Genomic DNA, 24,136 nt, shown 5'->3' with positions numbered 1-24,136 from the left:
CTAAAATTAACTTTTATACCGCTTCTTTTTTTTTGTAGACACTACAGAATTTAAACAGCAAAATTAATTAAAGTATTATTACTCAGGTGTCCTCGTGACAAAAATTTGTAAATATTTTTTATATCCCAGTCGCTAGAACTTAAATTATATTAAATTTACTTTTTTTGTTGTTGCCTGAGCTCTTGTTGATAAGATGTTTGTGTCACCCCGAATCTTTCCTTGGGAAAAACATTTTAAATATTTTGACTGTACTCAATTCAATATAAAATATAAATTATGTACAGTACGTTAGTAGTTAATTTGGTGTTTTTACAGCTACATGCATAATAATGAAACCTGCTTATGATGGCTTTAGATTTCCAGTTCTGTTATCATGCTACCATTGGCCATGACAGCTAGAGCGAGCGAGCACAAAAAAAAACTCCTAGCCTAGCTGCAGACTGTCAAATAAAATAAACCAACAAGAAACATTATAAGAGTCTAACCCTAACCTCAACTTCTAAGTCTTCTCAGTTCTCAGAAGAGGAAGAGACCTTGAATCAGTGAACATACAGCCAGAATGAGTTGCTCTGTAGCTTATTGACTTTGTCATCCATTACGTAATTGTTATCTGTGCCTTAAAGAGATTTTACTAAGTCAGTGATTCATCTTTATGTGCGGAATGATATTGGGCGTGTAGGATGAGTAGGCCTAGTCCTGTTTAGTACACAGTTGATTTAATATTGGTTATATCCTAGGGCCTATACTATATCTTATAATTCTATTCTGTAAAATGTCTCCGAAACAACCTGTATTAACAACCTATTTAATTACAAGCACAGAGTTTTATATTGGACTGGGCTTGGCACTAAGTTCCAGTTTGTTTATTGGTAAGTGTAGATTATTCAATAAGGCTAAGCTTAAGGAGTTTTTTTTTGTTTGTAAAATTAGGCTGATCATTATCAGTTGGTAATAGTTAACTTTAGCAGGCCAAAGTTATCAAACTTAATTTGGTAGAAAAGTAGAGGGCTGCACTTTACTTTAGGTCCTACACTCATTCGAATGAAAATATTGATCGATATATTGATTATTCGATATAAGTTATCGTTTGGTTAGTTAGGTACCTAAGGTTAACCTAACCTAACTAACCAAACAATATATCGAATGAAACAATCGAATAATCGATATTTTCATTCGGTTGTTTGTGTAGGACCTAAAGTAAAGTGCAGCCAAGTAGAGTTAGGTGTTTTTGTCTGTAGTGAATAGGCCTACCCCTAGCCTATGAGTTCGCGCTCATCCCCTCAAGGTAGCTTATTTCCTCCTCCTAACAGGAAACAGACTGCATTTTGGCTGCACTTTAGTTTAACTTACGTCTCACACTCATTCGAATGAATATATTGATCGATATAAGTTAGATTATACCTATTTCATTTGATATAAGTTAATTTCAAGTTTGGTTAGGGCCTAGTTAGGTTAAAACCTAACCTAATCATCTGAATTGAATTATAGATATACCGTATCAAATAATCCTATATAGGCCTATATATATATATAGGCCTATTTAAAACACAAAATGTTTTGCCAGAATATAAAGTTAGTAAACTAAACTAAGTTTAGGCCTAACCTTAATAAACTAAGTCGGCTAACTTAACCTAACCTATAACTTAAATTAAGTTAATGAGAACTTGCAACCGTTAGGCCTACATAGAAACGGGTTACATTCGAGTAACTGACCATCACGATAAGAACTGATTTGTAGTGGTTGATAACGAACAATAACACGGAGTGCACTTTGATGCAGTTTGGTTTGATAATAGATAGGTAGGCTAGCTGTTGTTAATTGGTCTTTGGGCTGTTAACTTAAGTTACGGTAACAACATAATTTTCTAACAACAGATCATAGGTAGTTGTTGTATCAAGGTATAGTTACATAGCTATTATAGTAAAAGCTATAAAGGACCATTAACTTAAAATTAAATGTAAAATATGCAAATTGTCTTTATCAAATCTAATTAGCCTAAATTTGTATTTTTCACATCAAATTAAAAAAAAATAAGTTAGACAGAGTTAACTAAAGTTTGTTGTTTGATTGTGTTGTAGGTTCCAGTTTTATAATCAAGAAACTAGCTCTTATTCGATTGAGCCGCAATGGTTTATTAAGAGCTGGAGCTGGTGGATTTGGATATCTGAAAGAATGGGTCTGGTGGGCTGGTTTGATCACAAGTTAGTACCTTTTCTCCGTTGTTAGCTTTAGGCCTACCTAGTGTTATTTGACAGTTTATATCAAGTTGCGTTTTCTTTCAACGTCAGTAACCCCATGCTGCAAGCTTTGCGATTAAAAAGAACGCAGCGTGGTTGGTACTTATCAGCGTGGCTTACAATAGGACACAGCACAAAAGTGTTTTCCTACCAATCCGCCAATGCGTTACATGACTAGTAAATTCACAGTTCCACAATAGAGTTCTGTTATGGATCAAAGAATGAAGTCCTGGAGTTCTATGTTGATGGGCGAAGAGGTAGAGATGTGAAGAGGATACACATAGAGAGGATGACTATGTGGACATAGCCGCTCTAATGTCCTAAATTAGAAAATCATGCCGTAAGAAGTTAAGATCTAGAATCTATGAGGGTGCTCTTATTGGCCTATTCTTATTGATAGGTACATTGATAGGTACTTTGGTACTATCCAGTGGTCACACTAATACAGCGCGCTGCGGCAGATAGGTAGGTCATCCTACACTCATCTCCATTCATACTTGGCTTAAAATACCCTACTTTGTATGGTCGCCATTTCAATGAAAAGTATTGAGGTATTAAATATGTTTGTAGGACTTTCCTAGTTTCGTTATGAATCGGACGATACCATATGAGTCATACTTTCGCCCGCCAAATACCCTCCAATTAGCCCAAGATCAGGCCATTGACCGGAGCGCTCACATCACCGCCTGTATCTGGGTCAGTGTCTTGAGTGATGACTCGTCTGAAAATTCCTACAAACATATATATGATTTAACCTAACCTAAGATTTAAAAAATCTAAATATAGGTCTACTAAAATCTACTTAGTGTGATAAAATCCCCTTATTTGGTAATAAAAAATGTAACGTAATTGATTTTATTCAAGAACAATTGATTTTTACTAATGAGTTTCCTTAGATATTGATTTACATTAGCGTACGCTACAAAAATATGTACACTAATACTAAAACTGGTGGTTATAGTGGGCATCGGAGAAGCAGCCAACTTCGCTGCCTACGCATTCGCCCCGGCGTCACTGGTCACACCTCTAGGAGCCCTCAGTGTACTTGTGGCGTCTGTTCTGGCGTCAAAGTTCCTTAACGAGAAACTCAACCTGCTAGGGAAGGTAAGGTTTTGTTTTTTAAATGCAATATTATTAAATTAGATCCTGGGGTGTGGCTATCCTACAATCCTTCGTTCACAATATTTAGGCGGTTTGAGGGGAAGAAATCCATCCCTTCCACTTGACCCTATTACCTTTAATAATAGCTCAACAGCTGATTAAGCAACACACATTAAATACAAAAAAAAGTGGTGGGAAACTTTCCCTCAAACCACCTAAATATTGGAACGAAATACAGCTTAAGTAGTTAGTGCGGATAACTTCTTTTCTAGAGGTTCAGGCTCATATCCCATGTAATCACCAAATAGCTTTAACTATGTTTTTATACCAAACTGGTGGTTTCAGAGCCTACATCTTATGAAAAACACCCCTGCCACAGCAAACCTGTAGATTAAGAGATTTTTAATTTGTCTGATCGGATTTGTACTAAAATATTTACAATTTAAAAGGTTTTGCTGCTACAGGAAAAGAAATAAGTGTTTTGTTGTAAAATGTAATGGTATAGTATATAAATGAATGAATGAATGAATACATTTGCTAAATTTTAATTTAGGCCTACATTAGCTAGGCTACCAACTTTTTTTGGCACAATCATCCAAGTTAGATCTACTCTTGTCTCAGGGCTCCATTTATGAATATTCTACCATGATGTATGATTTAGTTTGAACTAAAACAACACAACTTGCCATTGAAAATTAAATAAAGGTAGAAGTAGGCCCACCGGTATCATCTGTAACAACATTTATTATGTAATGAAATAGTATGCACAGCAATTTCATGAAACTTAAATGAAGAGATCTTAGACTTTTGTCACATCATGTGAGTTATGTTATCAATGTTAGATAAAAATGGAATTATTGATAACTGTGTGTTATCAGTAAAGTAGGATGCTAGATGATGTCACTTTGAGTAAATAAATAGTCTTTCTAAGAAACTGAAGAAAACAGCTGTATACACACAGCAGTTAGAAATACAGGATGTTATGGATTTAAAAGTCAAAATAAAATAGGCTACATAAGATGTAAAAAAAGTTTAGCCTATGGAATAGTGCGACATTGAATTTTTGTAATGTTAAAGACTCAATGAGTTTAGGCTGGCTGATGGGCCAATTTCATAACTTCCTTTACATAATCAAGCTATCACTGCTGTTTAGCTGTTTAAATATAATAAATATAAATATAATTTTTAAATATAGGCCATTAAAGAAATATAAGAGTAATTTAGTAGGGTCTTAAGGGTATTTTAAAGTTTTATCACTACATAATTATGATATCCGTCATGAGCAGCAATAGTGTGCTCCTACTCAGAGAAGTAAGATACAGAGGAAACATTCAAGATACAGATAGTAAGATACATAAGACATAAGACGTTTATTTGTCATTTTTACATGCATGGCCAAGTCAAGTTGTTTTCATACAATTGTATGCGACACATATTCAATGAATAGGCCTACCTAAAAAATATAAGACATAATCTGAGGTTCAATGAAATATAAAAATACAATAATACAGTGTACATGGCGAGAGATTGCAAAAAAACTAGAAAAATATAAAATATGTCTATATATAATGCTCTAGGGCCTATGCTATTTCATTAAATAAATTATGAGGCAAATCAAAGTATTCTTTTACATTATAGAGTGGGTTACTTATTAAGAATGCATGCACTTATCTCTTAAAAATCTTGTCATGTAAACAAATCACAGCCGTTGGTAATCGGTTATAAAACCTAATGCCCATAACAATGTGTCCGGACCTAGTTTTTTCTAAACGAACTTGTGGTACATTTATTTTTCTACAGTTTCTAGTGCTAAAACTATGTATATTATTTCTACAATCATAATTGTCCCTATTTTTGTGGGTTAACAATAAAAGTTGGAAAATATACAAATTTACTGTTGTTGACACCAAACTTCAATAGCGGTTTGCAGTGTGCTAATCTATCAGCCTTCATAACTATTCTAATAACCTTTTTTTGTAATAACAATACTTCCTGAATTTTACTTGAACTACCATAGAACATCAGACCATAGCTTGCTAATGATTGAAATAGTGCAAAATAGGCTGACTTAATATAATCAAAAGGTACACAATGAATTAATCTACTGAACAGAAATATAACCCTTGAAAGACGACTTAACAGATTTTCAATATGTGGGGTTTAAGATAATTGCTTATCAACTATGACTCCTAAGAACATACTCATTCGAAACTAATATATCAGGTACACTTCTAAGACTAAATATTACATTTTTGTCTTTTCATTATTTAAAAGTAATGAATTAGCAGCAAACCAGTCAGTAAAATTACTCTCTGCCACATCAACATCATCAGAAAGCTGTTCTATATCAGGTCCACATGACAAAAAGGTTGAATCATCTGCATATAAGTAGGTACTACAAAGGACATTACTGTGCAGATCATTAATGGTCACTAAAAAAAGAAATGGTCCCAAAATGGACCCTTGGGGGACCCCACATACCACCCCCAGTGTAGCAGATCGCTCACCCTCCACGCAGACCACTTGCCTCCTATTTGAGAGGTATGAACTGAGAAGGCTTAGAGCCACCCCATCTACGCCATAGTGCCGCAGCTTGTCCAAGAGAAGCCATGATCTACACAATCAAAGGCCTTGCTTAGGTCACAAAAAGTGGCCCAAGCAAAGCCCTTGTTCTCAAAAACCTCATAAATTTTTTCAACTAGGCCTGCTACTGCATCAGCTGTACTTCGTGATTTTCTAAAGCCATACTGTGAATCTGTAAATAAACTCAAAGATTCAAAGTGTCTGTTGATTTGCTGAAAAATAACACTCTCTAAAACCTTAGACAAGATGGGCACCAAAGACACAGACCTATAGTTTGAAGGATCATACTTATCTCCCCGTTTAAAGACTGGGGTGGCTTTAGAGATTTTCTAAATCCCTGGAAAAATACCTTCCGTAAAGCAAAGGTTAATGGCAGTGGCCATTGGACTAGATATAACACTACCCACACTCTTTATAACATCATGTGTTTGACATGTCATAATAATCTAGAGTGCTTTGGCATTACTTAATCCTGCTATCACTTTTTCAACTTCTTTTGTCTCTACAGGCTGTAAAAAAATAAAACTGTTGGCTCTGGCATACGTAATAAATAATCCTGAGATGAATAATTAGACTTATTGATTGAGGATCTTATATTATTAACAGATTCAACAAAAAAACTATTAATGCTGTCTGGTTTGATAGGCACACTGTTGTTTGTAACACTATTCTGGAAATTTTTAATTACTGTCCATGCACCCCTACATTTATTACTACTATTTTCAATTATCTTGACATCATAATTCAATTTGGCATTCTTAAATTTCATGTTTGTACCTTTTGCGCAAGTTGTTATACAAAAATTTATCAGCCTCCGCACCAGTTAAATGGAAAATTTCAAGAGCAACAACCATTTCTTGCTTTATCCTTGCCAAATCTTCATTATACCATGGTTTTTTTATTCTTTTCAGATTCTTAGGACTAATTTTGCGAATAGGAAAACATTCTTTAAATATTAAGCAAAAGGTGTCAAAAAATTGTTCAAAATATGATTCAGCAAAACTTAACCTAGTATCACAGACATTAAGCATTTTACAATGAAAGTTATTTAAGACTAAATTATACATTTCCTCCCAACTGACCTGAGAAAGTTTGTGCTTAAACTTACTGATGTTTGCTTCTGAGAAGTTCCTTCGGCAAACAGGCTCAGTAGATGGTCTGTCAGTGGTCCAATTACATGTTATCCGGAACCAAAGTGAAGAATGGTCAGAAAAGTAGCAAGGTTCCACTGCGGTGAAACAATCATCACTCCTAGCGTTAGTAAAAACATTGTATAGGCATGCCTTACCTCTGGTTGGTCATAGTTTTGAAAGTATAGGTTGTGTTGCTTTAATAGATTACATAGCTGGACACTTGTGCTGGTTTTAAGAGTAATGTCAAATTTTATATTTAAGTCCCCTCCAAACACAAAAGTGTAACTGAACCACTTGGGGTGTTTAAAAGTGAAGAGAAGACATTCTAATGTCTCAAGGAAAATATTTTAATCATCATCTGGAGTATGATACATGCACAGCACCTATGTTGATGATTTACAATACCACAGATCTCAAAATGTTTGTCTTTGGTATACTCACTAAGGTCAATAACCTCACAATTAAATTTGTCAGAAGCATAGATTAAAGTCCCTCCTCTTTTAAGAGAATGTCTCTGGTAACAAGCTACTAATTTAAAACCTCTCAATTGTTAGGTCAGTAACCGGATCGTTGTACCAATGTTCCGACAAACAAAATCACAGTTATTATTAATTAATTCATCTTCCAAGAGATCAAATTTATCATTCAATCCCTGAATGTTAAGAAATAAAAAAGTAAACACTAGGCAAATAGGAATAGGTTTTACCTGTGTCGATTTCACCATCATTGTCCCCCGTTTTTTGAATACTCTGACACGACATCGTTCACAGGCTTACTTGAATCGTTACTTAACTGTCTTGGCCTTCTTTGAGGAAAATATTTTCCAATTAATAATCCTTTAGGCCAATTGTCAGGCTTCATACAATCGTCTACGAGATGTTTAGGCAAACCAACCTTAAATTCCCGCAGGGGGCCCATGCTTGCGTGGGTACGTGGCCTGGCGACCACGCGGACCCCCAGAGCTGGCTCTTGAGGTAACTGCCCGGTGTTGGAACCAGCACTCAGGTAGACCACAGCTATGGACGACTGGATGTGCCAGCCCCTTCGGGGGAGCCCACAGTGACATTCCATCATCCAGGTTGGTGGGGTGTTCAGCTCTCAGTGATGCTGCTTCTTGCCGCCTCTCTCATCTGCCTGTGGCTGTGGTTCTTGGGCTTAGTCCTGCCTGATGTGTATGACTAACATTATGTGTGGCTTATCCTCGGCTCTGGAAGTAGCCTCTTCCTGGGAGGTGAAAGACGGGCAAGTAAGCCTCCGAAGGGGAGGTAACTGTCCGGTGTTGGAATCGGCATTTCAAGTAGGCCATAGTCATGGACGTCTGGTAAGCGCCAGCCCCTTAGGGGGAGTCCCCAGTGACACTCCTCCATCCAGGTTGGTGGGGTGTTTAGCTCTCGGAGAGGTGGAAGTGTGCCATCAATCTCCCATCTACCTGTGACTATGGTTCTTTGGGCTTCGGCCTGCTTGCTCTATGCTACCAGCATTCTGTGGGGCAAATCCTCGACTTTGGAAGTAGCCTTTCCTGGAGGTGAAATCGGGCAAGTACCCGTAAGCTCACGGGGACACTCTAGGGGAACGTAACTTTCCGCAGTGTGAGGGTAACGGCTGGGCTGTGTGCACTCCATCAGCCAATCCCCGTCTCTGAGACCGGAAGGTATGGTTATCTAGAGTGTGGGGGGTTCTCCCTGGAACCTCAATTGGGCAAAGGGTGTCGCCACCTTTGGTGGATAGGTTCATCCGGGTGGGACCCACTTCTATTCCTGCCTCCTTTTGGGAAACCCTGATGGCCTGGCAGTGATGTTGGGCTTGATGGGCAAACGAAGTAGATCGGGTGCGGGGTTCAAGCCCGCTGGGTGTGTTCAGGGAATTATCGCTTTGGTCACCTCTGGTTTCCCATCAACTGGGTAAGGCCTCGATCGGGTAGTGGTGTAAATAGGTGGTTGGGGTTCCCCGTATCAGCTTGCTGGTGGTCCCCTTCTTCCTGGCTTTGATGGCGGGTTCTGCCTGTCAGGGATTGGATAGGTCCCGAGTGTTGCTTGCACTAAATGCGTCAGGGCATTCCATTATGGTCCTTCTGGGTTTCGTACCTGGGGGAACCCAGGTGGAGTGACGCTTAAACAAGTAGCCGGTATCCCTGGTTAGGATTGAGGGGCAACCCTCTCTCCGAAGGGTTGCTTCGGCAGCCGGTGAGACTAATGACCTTAAGTCATCCTCCCATGGTGTGCCAAAGGTCGGTGCGTATGCATGGGGCCCGGGTGTGTTTAATTACAGGTACCGGGTTTGCAGTCAGGGAGCTTCTGGCTCTTATGATAAAACGGAAAAATGGAAAAAAATGGAAAATGGAAACCAACCTTAAATGAATTATAAGAAGAGTGACGAGTCGTAAGTTTCTCACACTTAACTTCAATATCACTGTACAAGCTAGTCACATGATCAATTAAATCATTTTCTGTTACTGAAGGATCAAGACGTGTTACATAGACCCATGATAACCTATCCACAACTGAAAGCTTTGAGTTGCTCGCTTTTCCCATAACCAACTTGGACACTTTGGTTGCTTGATTATCACTAGGCCTATCAGCTAAGATTTGGGCCCATTTTTCTAGGTCTTTTGTTAGTCACTGTTTGAAACCCATCCCCATCCACCGTTGATCTACGAGATTACTCTTGATCAGAGGAATTAGACACATCGCTTATAGCCAAATGCCTAGAAGTTAAATCTGGGTTTCTTGGTTCTAGGCCTACACTTGAACTAGAATTTCCTTTAACAGAGCTCTTCTTTTCATGCACAGGTGAAAGTGGCTTACTTGATGATTTAATTACTTCACTATTGTATCATTCACTATTGTTCACTAATTGTATCATTGTATGTTTGACTACTGGTAAAGCTCATTCCCATTCCCCACACACAGGCTGTGCCTATGTGGGGAATAATCCATCTGTACAACGCTATGTAACAATTATTGTGTTTGTGTTTTTTGATGGAATAAAGTATTTTTCATTTCATTAAAGTATTTTTCATTTCATTTCACTAAAAGACCGCTTAGTAGAGTCAGTCCATATACTGTCAAAAGTTGAGTTGCACTTCAATGTCCTAACCTCACTTTTCAATTCGGTAGTACTGTTCTGAATAAATGATACATTTTCAGACATAAGTTAATAGCTTTCAGTCAATTCAGAGATTTGTTGTGTTAGAATCTGTATGTAACTAAAACAATCACAACAGAGATTATCTTCCATCCTTTTACTTTTAACATTGGATGACATCTTTTTCACTCCCTTTCTAACCTCATTCTTACAAGCTGCACACATCCACAGTACAATATCTTTCAAGTCACCAATCTTTTTATAATCATCAATTGAGATATTCACACAATGCATGTGAAACCATTTTCCACAACTTCCATCACAAAACAATGCATCATCATCGTCAGAAACTTCATTTTTACATGCTCCACACTTAGGAACCTTCTTATCTCCCGCCATGACAGGTACAGTCTTGGCGGTCTTTTAAATTATACAGATGGTACACTAAAGTCATCTCTAGCACCAGTCGCTTGTGTCTAGTTCAAATTCTATTGGTCGTCCCCTCTGCTCTCCTTTCCCCCCTCACCAAGACGTACTACTACAGCGCTCACGCTGTAGGAAGAGCCTGTACACTACAACTGCTGTTGTAAACAATAGCCGTTCGGGTTCTTCCTTGCTCGGTACTAGTATATTTCCACCCCACAATTTCAGAGCTAAAAGCGTACAGTTGTTCCATAAGCATGTTTCCTCTGTATCTTCGTTCTCTGTGGCTTCTGCAACCTTTAAGCCAACGCCTGCAGACACACTGCACACTGCAGATGCACTGTATGCAACACTGTCTTAGGATGAAATTTTGTTGTAATATAAGTTTTCGAGTAGTGTTTGTTGACTATATTACCTTTCTTTCGTACAGTTATAAAAAACAGCTTCATCCTAGATCACATCTAGTATAGGATAGTCTGATAAGATTGTGAAGCTCGACTACAACTTAGTGTGTTAAATAAGAGTAACAAACAGCTGTTAACATCAACATCATATGAGTAACATTTGAGTTATGTTGTATCATCAGGCCGAACTGTTGAGCCTATCGTTACCCACTATTTTAGAAATGAAGATAGTTATTGAAAACCATAGATCTCAAAATTATCTCTGCACCTGATAGGTTTGATTATCAAACTGTGTGTATATTGTTTCGTAAAATTGTGATCTAATACTAAAACAAATTACATATATTTTGTCAACAGCTTGGATGCTTTCTCTGTGTGTTGGGGTCTACTGTTATCGTTATTCACGCTCCTAAAGAAGAAGAAATTGAGAGCATGGAAACACTTTTGCTAAAACTTCAAGAGCCTGGTGAGTAAGCAAGTTAGTAAGCTTACAACTCTTTTTTCAACGTTTTTTAGGCACCGAGTTGATTTTTTAGACACATAAAGCATATACTGAACAACATAGGCAATGGTGCTCATGCTAGACCCATGACTATCAGTAGTAATTTGTCTGTTAGAATACTAAAATACGTTGTAAATCTGATTGAAAATTAGGGATGGACTGATTCCAGAATAGGTCGATTCCAATACTGATTCCGATTCTTGACCTTTGGTTTCGATTCTCGTTTCTTCACTCGATACCGATACCTGTTATAAATTCACTTAATACATACATGTGTGCTTTTAGCTACCCTTATGTATAAAAGAGCATCTTATTTTTATTTAATCTCTGAAAATAAGATAACTGCATTACTTTTGATTAACATTACATAGATTAGGTTCGCCTTTAAGGAAAATAAGATAGGCTACTTCAAGACATACATTTATCATATTTTATTAAATTAAATTGAAACAACTAACACCGGTTTACAATTTTCACTGAGTTTTTCTTTGTTTGCATGAGATTTGTAGATTTACATTGATTGTTCCATTTTGCTTGAGTGAAAAACTCAATTCAATATCAAAGTCATCTTCAATATTGTCATCATCAATAACACTTTTAAATTACTTAAGGAATCACAAAAAAGTCACAGAGATCCATCACATCACTCGAACGGAGATCATCACCCATTTTTTAACATTTCACTACGCACAGCAATCAACAAAAAAACAAATCATCAATCACAAGGCAAACTCACAACACCTGTTTCAGTGAAAAACAAAAAAAACGATAAAAATAGATCGCTAAACCGCCGTCTATAATAGTCCGTATTAGCTACGTAAAGACCTGAATTAGCTGAACAGTTTAGTGTAAGGTATAAGTAAGCCGACATATGTATTGATTTGTATGTTACATATGTATTGATCATGCATATGTAAAAATAATGAACAAAACTTAGTGCCTGCACAATCGCCCAATTTCAGGCGGACGACACTCATACGCTTAAGAAAGCTCGCCCAATATCATTCCCAACAAACTACTTTAGTTATAATTGAGAACAGTAGTTGGAATCTATCTTGGTTTCAGTCACCAAATTCGTCGTTAAATTGAGAATGCTACCTACCAGACACTAGCAGCTGAAATAGACGCCCTTTAAAGAGCGTAGTGGCTAATCTGAGACGCCAAAAACTCCACTAGATTCGAATTACACTGGCCACAAAGCTTACGAAGGGAGTGTGTAACATAATCTTGATACTGTGCAGGTTTCATATTGTACGTGCTGCTGGTTGTGATAGTGACTACATTGATCGTACTACACATTGGTCCCCGCTATGGTCACAGGCATGTCTGCGTGTACGTGGCTCTCTGCTCTGCCATTGGCTCTCTCACCGTGATGGCCTGCAAGGGCTTGGGCCTCGGCATCAAGGAGACCATCACTGGTAAGTGTTCTTAATCACCAACGCACACTTAAGGTATGTAAAATTGAATGTAAATGCGCCCCCAGAGGGGAGGTAACTGCCCGGTGTTGGAACCGGCACTTCAGGTAAGGCCACAGCTATGGACGACTGGGATCGCCAGCCCTTAGGAGAGCCCCCAGTGACATTCCTCCATCCAGGATGGTGGGGTGTTTAGCTCTCAGAGTGTTATTCTCTCACCTACCTGTGGCTGTGGTTCTATGGGCTTGCCCTGCCTGTTGTGTACGACTGACATTTTGTGAGGCATATCCTCGGCTCTGGAAGTAGTCTCTTCCTGGGAGGTGAAAGACGGGCAATTGCCAAGCCCCCAAGGGGTAGGTAACTGTTCGGTGTTGGAATCAGCATTTCAAGTAGGCCATAGTCATGGATGTCTGGGTAGCGCCAGCCCCTTAGGGCTCCCCTGACCAGCCTCCAGTGACATTCCTCCATCCAGGTTGGTGGGGTGTTTAGCTCTCGGAGAGGTGGAAGTGCGCCATCAATCTCCCATCTACCTGTGACTATGGTTCTATGGGCTTCGGCCTGCTTGCTTTGTGCGACCAACATTTTGTGTGGCAAATCCTCGACTTTGGAAGTAGCCTTTCCTGGAGGTGAAATCGGGCAAGAACCCGTAAGCTCACGGGGACACTCTAGGGTAACGGAACTTTCCACAGTGTGAGGGCAACAGCTGGGCGCACTCCATCGGCCAATCCCTGTCTCAGAGCCTGGAATGTATGGTTATCTAAAGTGTGGGGTTCTCCATGGAACCTCAATTGAGCTAAGGGTGTCGCCACCTTTGGTGGATAGGTTCATCCGGGTGGGTCCCACTTCTATACCTGCCTCCTTTTGGGAAACCCTGATGGCCCGGCAGTGATGTTGGGTTAGATGGGCAAACGAAGTAGATTGGGTGCTGGGATCAAGCCAGCTGGGGGTATCTGGGGATCTATCGCCCTAGTTATCCCTGGTTTCCCAGCGAATGAGATGGCCTCGATCGGGTAGTGGTGTAAATAGGGGGTTGGGGTCCCCTTCCTCCTGGCTTTGATGGCGGGTTATGGCCTGTCAGGGATTAGATAGGTCCCGAGTGTCGCTTGCACTATGTTGTGTCCATGGACTCCATCATGGTCTGTCGGGGTTTCAGCCCTGGGGGAACCCAGTTGGAGGGAGGTAAGACCAAGTAACCGGTATCCCTGGTTAGGTTTGAGGGGCAACCCTATTTCCAAAGGGTTGCTTCGGTAGCCGGTGAGCCAGTCACACCATGGGGCCCGGGTATGTTTAATTATAGGTACCGGGTTGCAGTTGAGGGGTTTTTGGCTCTTTCGACACAAACAAAATGGAAAAATGGAAAAAATGTAAATGCAGGGTGAGCATGGAATGGAGTAAAATTATTAGTGCTGCTTTGCTAATTACTAAGCCTAAAATCAGATTTTTCTTAGCCAAGACTATTTAACCATGTGGTCAATGACAGTTGGGTCCAGTTTCAAACCAAAGAGTTTATTACCAAGAGAACATTTAAGTTGTACTTTTAAATGAAAGGTAAAATGAAAGAAAGATTCAATAAGTTTTATCTAAAACTACACAAGGGTTCATTGTTCTTACCAAGGAATTGTTGTATGGAGCAAATCAAGATAGTGAGCGAGTTCCTTGCCTCACATTCTTTCAATCTTTAGAAACCTACTTTCCTTTCCTGGACTACTTAACTTATTTTTTAGGTCCCTAGCTATTTATTAGAGCTAGGGCTAGATTAGAGTTGTGAGCGACTTGATTTTTTGAGCCCAGTCTACAAGATTGAGATCGAGCTCAAAGAAAGAAATCAAGCTCTAGCCGAGCTTTTCCGATATCACAATGGCAAAATGCGTCTGCTAAACGTGTACTGGTGAAATTACCTGCTGTCAAGTCTGCTAAAATTGTGCGATTGAAATATTCAAATATTCATGCCTTGGCTGTGCCACAGAAGATGATGTTTTTGTGACCAATGAAGTTATTCAGGATTTTCTGTAGCTGTCTCACGTTTTTGCTACTGCTCTGTGTCTTCCTGGAATGACCTGTCGAAGTTGAAGATTTCTGTCATAGAGTCAGGGATTGCTAGCTCTACCTCAAGATTCAGAACGCCTGAGAGTTATCTGCCTTTTACTTTGCAGTTTTAAGGCAGTTGCTGTTACCCTTTTCTTGATCTCGTTCAAAATAAAAGTGGGTCTAATAGATAGTGATCATAAATCTTGTTACTTCTTATACTGCTGTGCAAGCAAGCCTTTGCAGTTACTAGGTTCCTGGTAGCATTTAATTGATCTTTTGGCTACCAAACACAAGGTTAGTAGACCTAGACCTAACTCCCGAACTCCTAAGATCCAAGATTAACTAAATCATGTTTGTATTGTAGAAGAAGGAGGATAGCAGCTAGCTTAGGCTTACCTTGAAAGTGTAGGTGGGCCATAGAACATCTAAAAGATACACTGTGCACACAATATTTCGTCCCCTAAGGGACTTTGCCAAGTGTAGAGAAAGTGGTAGAATGAAATATTGTGTGCACAGTGTATCTTTTAGATGTTCTATGGCCTACCTACACTTTCAAGGTAGGCATAAGCTAGCTGCTATCCTTCTTCTACAATTCAAAATCCTGGCCTAGAGGTTTTCATTGAACAAAACTAAATCATGTTTGTGTTACAGGTTCCCAGAATGAGTTGGGTAACTGGCTGACATGGTCGTTCCTTGTGTTGGTGGTAGTGTTTATCTCTATACAGATGAACTATCTCAACAAAGCACTGGATCTGTTCAATACTGGCATTGTTACCCCTGTCTACTATGTCATGTTTACAACACTAGTTATCACTGCTTCCGCCATACTCTTCAAAGAATGGGTCCATCTCTCTGCCGAGGTATGTAGACTTTTGGAATATTTTGATAGAAGCAAATTTTTACTGAAATTAAATTTCAAATTTCAAGTTTTAGTTTTTGTTAGGCATGTGTTGGTTCTTGGTACCTGTGATACTTGGACATAGGTATGAATATTGTAATCGATTGTTAAGGTCTCTACCGATACCGATCCCCTACACGTGTCTGCAAAGATTGTGTGGTCGCAAAATTACCGCTTTTGTTTCCTCTACCGCTTAGCGGATTTTGCTGCGACTGCAGAAGACAGCAATGACGTTCCTATGACATAGAAGATATTCAGAATATGCAATGATTGCGGAAGACAATGGTGATGTCTCTAGGACCGCAAGATATGAAATTAAATGAAATGTTTATTTGTCGCTCATAATTTACATTAATAACCCTTCCCGGATGGGTGACGGATATATCCGCCTAAGTCTTTGGCGATAAAGGACGGGTGGCAGATTTATCCTCTTATGGTTTTTGATGTTACGGACGGGAAGCGGATATATCCGCCTTCTCTTCAGACAGACTGGCAGGTGCTTGAGCAGTAACCAGATGTTTCGCGGTACCAAGGCGCCACTTTCCTGCTCTCTCCATGGCTGCGCTTTCTCCCACACTCCCCCCTCTTGACCGCGCCTACACCTCTCCCACTCCTCCCCCTCTCCCGCACACCACCCACCTCTCCTACGCTCCCCCCTCGACGTTTTGCGCTCTACACTACGTTGTCTTTATTTATTGTTTACATATTGTTCTTTATTTATTGCATAACGTTGTCATGGTCATATCTTCAAAGACGGGTGGCGGATATATCCGCTGCTTTTCAACTCATCCGTGGACGGGTAGCGGATATATCCGCATATTTAAAAACGAGTAAAAAATTATTTTGACAGTATGAAGTGTTCCATTGTGTTTATTTTGTGTATACTTGTATAACAAAACTCAAATAAGGAAAATTAATTTTAATTTTTTCCTATACTTTTTTCTCATTCTATGTCACAATTTCGCCCATCCGGGAAGGGTTAAACATACAGGGTGTTTTTGAACTCTCTCGAAAAAAATTCATAGGATTGTTCCTTGGGTTAATACAAGAATATTTTACATTATAAACATGGGTCGCCGGAGCCTCATTTTCCGGCTGTCCGTCTGTATGTGATTTTCACAAATGAATCCATAACTTTCGAATTCCTTAAGCGATTAACTTGAAACTTGGTTCATACGTAAGTAGTGACAAGTAAGACTAATCTTTGCACAAAGTATTCAGGTTTATAGGTTGTACCAGGCAAACTTAAGCTGCATGCTTTGGTATGCACTGCAACTAACCTCTAGTAGTCATGTACCACTAAAGCTGCCATATCTCAGTTGATATTCGTCCAATCTTAAAAAATAAGGTGTCAATCGATTTGTAGTTAACCCTAGGAGTGGCGAGACCCATTTTCAGTATGTGCTTTGTGGAGTGGCACGCTCATTTTGGTGAATTTTAAGGGAGTTCTTCAAAAATCTGTAGCGAATCGCTACAATAGCGCAAGTCACGTGACGCGGATGCGCGCGCAGTCGGTCCGGCAACCACGCGCGGCGAGCCATTAGAGTCGTGGGTAGTAGTGTGTCGACCGCCTGCAGCTGTACATCTTGACCGGATAAGTAGTTGTAGCCTAAGATGTCTAGCTAATATATATAGGGGTTGGGGAAGGGTGTAGGTTAGGGTAAATAGTAATTAAATTATGTAATTTATTAGGTTCTCGAATGGTCGTGGTCTGGCAATCAATATCACAAATTTAGAATTCACATTTGCTAAATCTAGTTACCTTTTTCACAAATTAGAATAAGTCCATATATATATATTTCTCTGTTCACTATATTATAATTAGATACATTAAGAACATAAAAGCTGGCTGTGATAGGCAGCTAAGGTAATATTGTGCACTTTGACGAGTTAGATTAATTCCTTGCAATAGAGTTGGGTTACGACAGGAAATGTGCGTGGTTTGGCAGTGGTTAGAGGAAGATATATAGGGCCCAGGTATCTTCATTTACACTCATACTACTCCACATCATCACATATCTGTATAAAATTAGTATGTAGAGATAAACTATTGAACCGTATATTCATTTTGTTCGTAATAGTCAGTAGAATTCAAAAATGGTAATACAAACCACTTTTAGAAAAGATTTTTATAAAAAAGTAAAAAACAAGAAAATTTATAAATTTTTCAAATTTTATTTCAAAAGCAAACACGTGTCACATGTAACGTAATTTTTTGTTGCACAATTCAAAATATGCATTTCGTTCAGAATTTATTCCTATAGACATATCATAATATTACACAAAAGAATTATTTTTATAGATTTAATAGCAATAATACGGAAAAATTGGAAAAACGTCAATTTCTTCAACTACACGTTGATAGATCCACAAATGCCCTCTACTAATAAATCAATATGATAAAACCATACATTTTTTGAAACCAATAATATCTTCTAAATATATAAAAGGCAAAGCCCTCACTGACTGACTCACTCACTCACTCACTCACTCATCACTAATTCTTCCACTTCCCATTTACCTAGGAGGCTGAAATTCGGTACACCGATTCTTTGGGAATTAAATAGGAAAACTAAGTAGTTTTTATTCTGATCGGGCTTTCGGGCTCCGCCCCAGTGGCTCTGGAGTTTCCCATGTTAACCTTATGATTTTTCATATTTAAAAGGAATTTCTTAACAGCTGTTTCAATTAAACAAGTTGGTTCTGTTCTATGATGTTCAATAGCATTAAAATTACAAGGTTTACCAACAGGGTGCAGCACTATTATTTTTTTAATTTATGACTACAGCCAATTTGCAACCAAAAGGTAGCGAACGAACTTCAACCTGGAAGCGAGTTAGCGTAGTGAACGAGCTAACCTGAAGGCAAGTGAGCGGAGCGAACGAGCTCCAACTTAAAGGTGAGTGAGCGTAGCGAACGAGCTTCAACCAGGACGTGATTAAGCCATGCGAACGAGCTCACTTGTGAAGTTAAACGGGGCAAAGCCCGAGGGTACAGCTAGTCATTCTATATAAGAATAACTAAATAAGATAAGTAATAGAATATTTGGTGTTCACAAAAGCAAAAATGTAAACTAAACAACTGATCAGCTGTTATAGCCCACAAAACTTCACTAAATTTTTATCCTATTTTGGATCACACATGTATAAATATTTATGCAAAATAATGCATAAATATTTCGCCTAATACAAAATAATAAACTAAAACAAACATTACACTGTAAAATTAGGGATAAAACCCACACTTCGTCTTTGTTATCGGACAAAAACTCACGACGACGCCGCCATTTTAGGTTAGATAATGACAAGTGTTCCTGTTCCTTTAGCTTTGAAAAATCAAAAGCTTCTATTTGTGTGACCAGCCTAACAACATTGAATTCTACTGTCCTTCGTCTACAAGAGTGTATATAAAACAACGTTTTTGTACTTTTCACATTGTACAGTAGAGTCCCGCAAACTCGGCGTAATGTGGACTGGAGGGGTGCCGAGTTTGTGAAATGCCGGGTTTTCGGGAACTAGAGTTAAAAATAAGAACAATACACTTTTAAATCATTTTAGCTGCCTTATTTATCCTATACTCTAATACGAGCAATGTTTGCTTGTATGTATGTATGCTTGCTTGTAAAAAAAATCTCGAAAACGGCTCCGACGATTTTCTTCAAATGTTGTAAATAGTTTATTTCTGGCCTAAAAACGAGTTTACTGCAGTTAGAACTGCCAACAAAAATCTAATTACGTAGAAAAATGAAACTGAAAATCACATTTTTCTAACATTAGTCTCATGGGTTGATAGGTAACCATGTTGGCTGAATTAAATAACGAGGAAAAAGTAAACAAAAGGCTTGAAGTTGTAGCATGTCGTGTTCATAAGCCAACTACCCACAGTATACTAGCAAATTACAAATACAGTACAAAAGGAAAAACATCACTTGTTAATATTGAGCAAAGATTATACTGAAGATTACTCGATACATTGTAGTCAAGGGTAGCAGTGCGAAGTCTGGGATCTGTTTATGACGATTATATTAAGGTATCTGCAATCCTAAAATGCTATGGGAAGGGAAGGAAACAGGTCCACGACGTAGGAAGTGGTGAAGGAAGTAGTAAAGGCAATCATAAAATGCGATGGGAATATAGGGAAACAGGTCCGTGACGTAGGAAGTGATGAAGGAAGTAGTAAAGGCAGGCAGTCCGGAGTGTGGGGACTGTTTATGACAATAAGATTAGGGTATCTGCAATCCTAAAATGCTATGGGAAGGGAGGGAAACAGGTCCGTGACGTAGGATGTGATGAAGGAAGTATTCAAGGCGAGCTGTCCGGAGTTTGGGAACTGTTTATGACGATTAGATTAAGGTATCTGCAATCCTAAAATGCTAAGGGAAGGGAAGGAAACAGGTCCGTGACGTAGGAAGTGGTGAAGGAAGCAAGGCAAGCAGTGTGGAGTGTGGGAACTGTTTATGACGATTAGATAAGGGTATGGGCAATCCTAAAATGCTATGGGAAGGGAGGAAAACAGGTCCGTGACGTAGGAAGTGGTGAAGCAAGTAGTCAAGACGAGCTGTCCGGAGTGTGGGAACTGTTTATGACGATTAGATAAGGGTATGGGCAATCCTAAAATGCTATGGAAAGGGAGGAAAACAGGTCAGTGACGTAGGAAGTGGTGAAGCAAGTAGTCAAGACGAGCTGTCCGTAGTGTGGGAACTGTTTATGACGATTAGATAAGGGTATCTGCAATCCTAAAATGATATGGAAAGGGAGGAAAACAGGTCCGTGACGTAGGAAGTGGTGAAGCAAGTAGTCAAGACGAGCTGTCCGGAGTGTGGGAACTGTTTATGACGATTAGATAAGGGTATGGGCCATCCTAAAATGCTATGGGAAGGGAAGGAAACAGGTCCGAAACGTAGGAAGTGGTGTAGGAAGTAGTAAAGGCAATCATAACATTCTTTGGGAATAGAGGGAAACAAGTCCGTGACGTAGGAAGTGATGAAGGAAGTAGTAATGGCGAGCAGTCCGGAGTGTGGGGACTGTTTATGACGATTAGATAAGGGTATGGGCAATCCTAAAATGATATGGAAAGGGAGGAAAACAGGTCCGCGACGTAGGAAGTGGTGAAGGAAGTAGTCAAGGGGAGTAGTCCGGAGTGTGGGAACTGTCAATAACGATTAGATTAAGGTATCTACAATCTTAAAGTGCTATGAGAATTGAGGGAAACCGGTCCATTACGTAGGAAATGGTGTAAGACGTAGTAAAGGCGATCCGTATGGAGTTTGGGAATGGATTTATGTATCTCCAATACTAAGGCTGCTTTCAGAGTGAACTAATGATTTTCCCCGAGCAAAGCTCGGTCCCCAGATACTTTAGATTTATATAACAAGTCAGTATTAAGTCATCAGATATTGTACAATAAATCCTTGGTACGAGTTGCGAATGATTTGACTTGAGCCCATGTTTAACTCGGACTCAAAAAATCACAAATTTTCTGAGCCAGGTGATGGCCGAGTTATCCAGACTGCCGGGTTATCGAGTGCCGAGTTTGAGGGACCCTACTGTATATATATGCGATTTAGAAATCGACATTTTATGTCGATCCGCCACATGTACAATACGTAAAAATAGGCTATTTACAAAAATTGTTCATCAGCTGTTGGAACGTATTATGACGTTATACTTTATACAGAATAAAAGATTACTTCATGCGTGTTGCAGTGGTACCACTTGCTTTTGTCAGAGACAAAAATTACGTCTGCTATTTATTTTTGAAATGACTCATCATTTACGATTGCGCAACAAAACATGGCGTTTGCGAGTTTGCGCATATTTTTCGTTTAAATGTAACTCATTATAAGATCGATATATTTATGTTATAAGGTTCATTCTTATAATAAAATGAAACTTCGGAATCTTATCTTTCCATTGGTATAAGAGTTATGTCATTTTACTGACTTTAAATGTGATTAACATGCAACTGAAAAAAACTTTACATAAATCGACATATTCTGTCGCCCGCCACTCCAGCGGCACATTTTGAAATCAACATTTTCTGTCGATCTGCCACTCCTAGGGTTAAATTGCCTTAAAAAAGTTATTCTTGTAAATGTTTTGTAAAATCAATGGTTTTTGAGTTAATTAAGAAAGAAAGTTTGTAATGGCCGCCATTTTGGATTGGTACAACTTAGAAATCTGATACTTTGTGCAAAGATTAGTCTTACTTGTCACTACTTACATACCAAGTTTCAAGTTAATCGCTTAAGGAATTCGAAAGTTATAAATTCATTTGTGAAAATCACATACAGACGGGCAGCCGGAAAACGAGGCTCCGGCGACCCATGTTTATAATGTAAAATATTCTTGTATTAACCCAAGGAACAATCCTATGAATTTTTTCGAGAGAGTTCACAAACACCCTGTATGTCGTGTCAGTTTTTCTTTCACAACTAAAATACAATATATTATAGACAAAAAGAATTTAATATAGACTGTCAGCCGTACAGTGGTTACCATGGCTACCATAGGTTCTGGCGCACACCGCTGGGAGCGCCTTGTAGTTACGTAGCGCGTAGGCTGTATAACTACATGGCGCTCCCAGCGGTGTGCGCCAGAACCTATGGTAACCGCTCACACCGCATCACAGCTGACGGTCTATATTTAATTCTTTGATTAATTAATTTTTTTTGTCTATGATTATATCAATGTATCTATTTTTCATTCATACATTTTATTTATTTGTAGTCAGTAGCCTAATTAAATAAAAAAACAAGGTCAGAAGTTAATAATAAAAATCAAGAAGACAGAAGAGTGACAATGTTGGTCAGAAAAAAAATTCTTCGACTAAATAAGGTCAAAGCAGTTCTAAATGTTAACTAAGTAGTTTTTTATATGTTTGTTATTATATTCACGATCAAAGTCAAATTTAATGATATTCACGATATTCAGTTAAATTTTAAAAATGATCACGATATTACTGTGAGTTTGGCTTGATCAGGAATTTCAGGCTGGCACACCCCTCTTGTTAGTAAAATTTTAAAAATCTAGTTCAACTTTAACCTTCCGTCGGGCGCATTGATTTTCAAACACCAAAGGGCGCTCACGGAAGTTACCTCCGGGAGTACAAAATCTATGCAATGATGAGTAAAAAACATTTTATTAGCTATAAAACTGTAAGAAAAACATTTTTTAAGAGTTATTACACTATTACTTAAGTACTATATCAAATAGAAAATGTTTTAAAAACAAATAAAAATACGTAAGTGTTGTGGATAGTAAAGATTTACTTTTTGTACTTATACAGTACTATCGTATATTAGAAAACAAACTTGAATATTGTATGACATAAAAACACGTACATGGTCTAATAAAAATAATAATTAAGTACAAGGACAACTGATTCAATCAAAGCTCTTAGACAAAAATTGCATTAGTGTATGACATAAAAACACCTATGGTATTATGAAAAAAGATAATTATTTCATAAGGACAACTTACTTTGTCAAAGCTATTTAGAAAAAAATGCAATGGTGTTTGAAATAAAACACCTATTGTCTAATGCAAAAAATCAATTGTTAGAAAGACCACACATTTTTTCAAAGCTATTTTTCTTGAATAAAAAAGAAGCTTACCGAACTCACGCACCATTAGTTCTTTCTTCTAAATGTTGTTCCTTGTCCTCCCTTTCAACACTAGCCATTAATCTCGCAATTAGTCCTTCTTCATACATTTTATAATATCACTAAATACGGTCAAACACAAGGGTGCACACGGAACTAGGCTCCGGGAAACCCGTTGCATCACAGGGCGCTCATGGAAGCTACTTCCAGTAGTGACGCAAACCATTTCTGAATAGACAAATATATCGCAAGTCAATTCTCAGGCTCGTTTCAAGGTTTTATTTAATGTTAATGTTAAATAATGTGCCTTACAGCACATACAGCATACACACAGCCATACAGCATACAGCATACACAGTATAAGGTATAAGGTATCTTGGAAGATCGTGAACTCTGAAATAGGAGCTAAAACTATAAATAATTGTAATATAAACCTAATAGTAAATAATGATGTATGTTCTGACCCTTCCCTGGTCTGTAGCCATTTCATCAATTATTTTGCAGATGTAGTAAAAGAAACTGATACTTTCAATATAGATTCATTCCTAAAAACTGTTGATGACACTCTGCATCCTGTACTTTCTTCAGATAAAAGGAGCTTTAAATTTAGCTTTGTTGATGAGAGAGATATTGATAAAATTATTAAAAGTCTAAAAAACTCCTATAGTACTGGCTACGATGGTATTCCCATGGTTCTTTTTAAAAAAGCTAAATTAGTCCTACT

The 24,136-nt window shown here is 38.5% G+C and overlaps 1 protein-coding gene across 1 annotated transcript in view; it reads left to right on the top strand.

The window, feature by feature from the left end:
- The first annotated feature begins 497 nt into the window (after positions 1-497).
- LOC128987214 (magnesium transporter NIPA2-like) overlaps positions 498-24,136 on the top strand; it is a 28,569-nt gene continuing 4,930 nt past the window's right edge. The window contains exons 1-6 of the mRNA XM_054407960.1: positions 498-869; positions 2,080-2,202; positions 3,200-3,342; positions 11,324-11,432; positions 12,710-12,886; positions 15,563-15,771. Of these exons, the coding sequence (XP_054263935.1) occupies positions 773-869; positions 2,080-2,202; positions 3,200-3,342; positions 11,324-11,432; positions 12,710-12,886; positions 15,563-15,771 (858 nt within the window). The 5' untranslated portion in view covers positions 498-772. The remainder of the gene's footprint in view (positions 870-2,079; positions 2,203-3,199; positions 3,343-11,323; positions 11,433-12,709; positions 12,887-15,562; positions 15,772-24,136) is intronic.

Source organism: Macrosteles quadrilineatus, unplaced genomic scaffold (assembly GCF_028750875.1).
Source record: "Macrosteles quadrilineatus isolate MER2022 unplaced genomic scaffold, UCM_ALF_1.0 Scaffold_2__2_contigs__length_208266976, whole genome shotgun sequence".
Taxonomy (NCBI): Eukaryota; Metazoa; Arthropoda; class Insecta; order Hemiptera; family Cicadellidae; genus Macrosteles; species Macrosteles quadrilineatus.
Note: the sequence above shows the minus strand (reverse complement) of the source record. Positions and strands in the feature narration are given on the sequence as shown.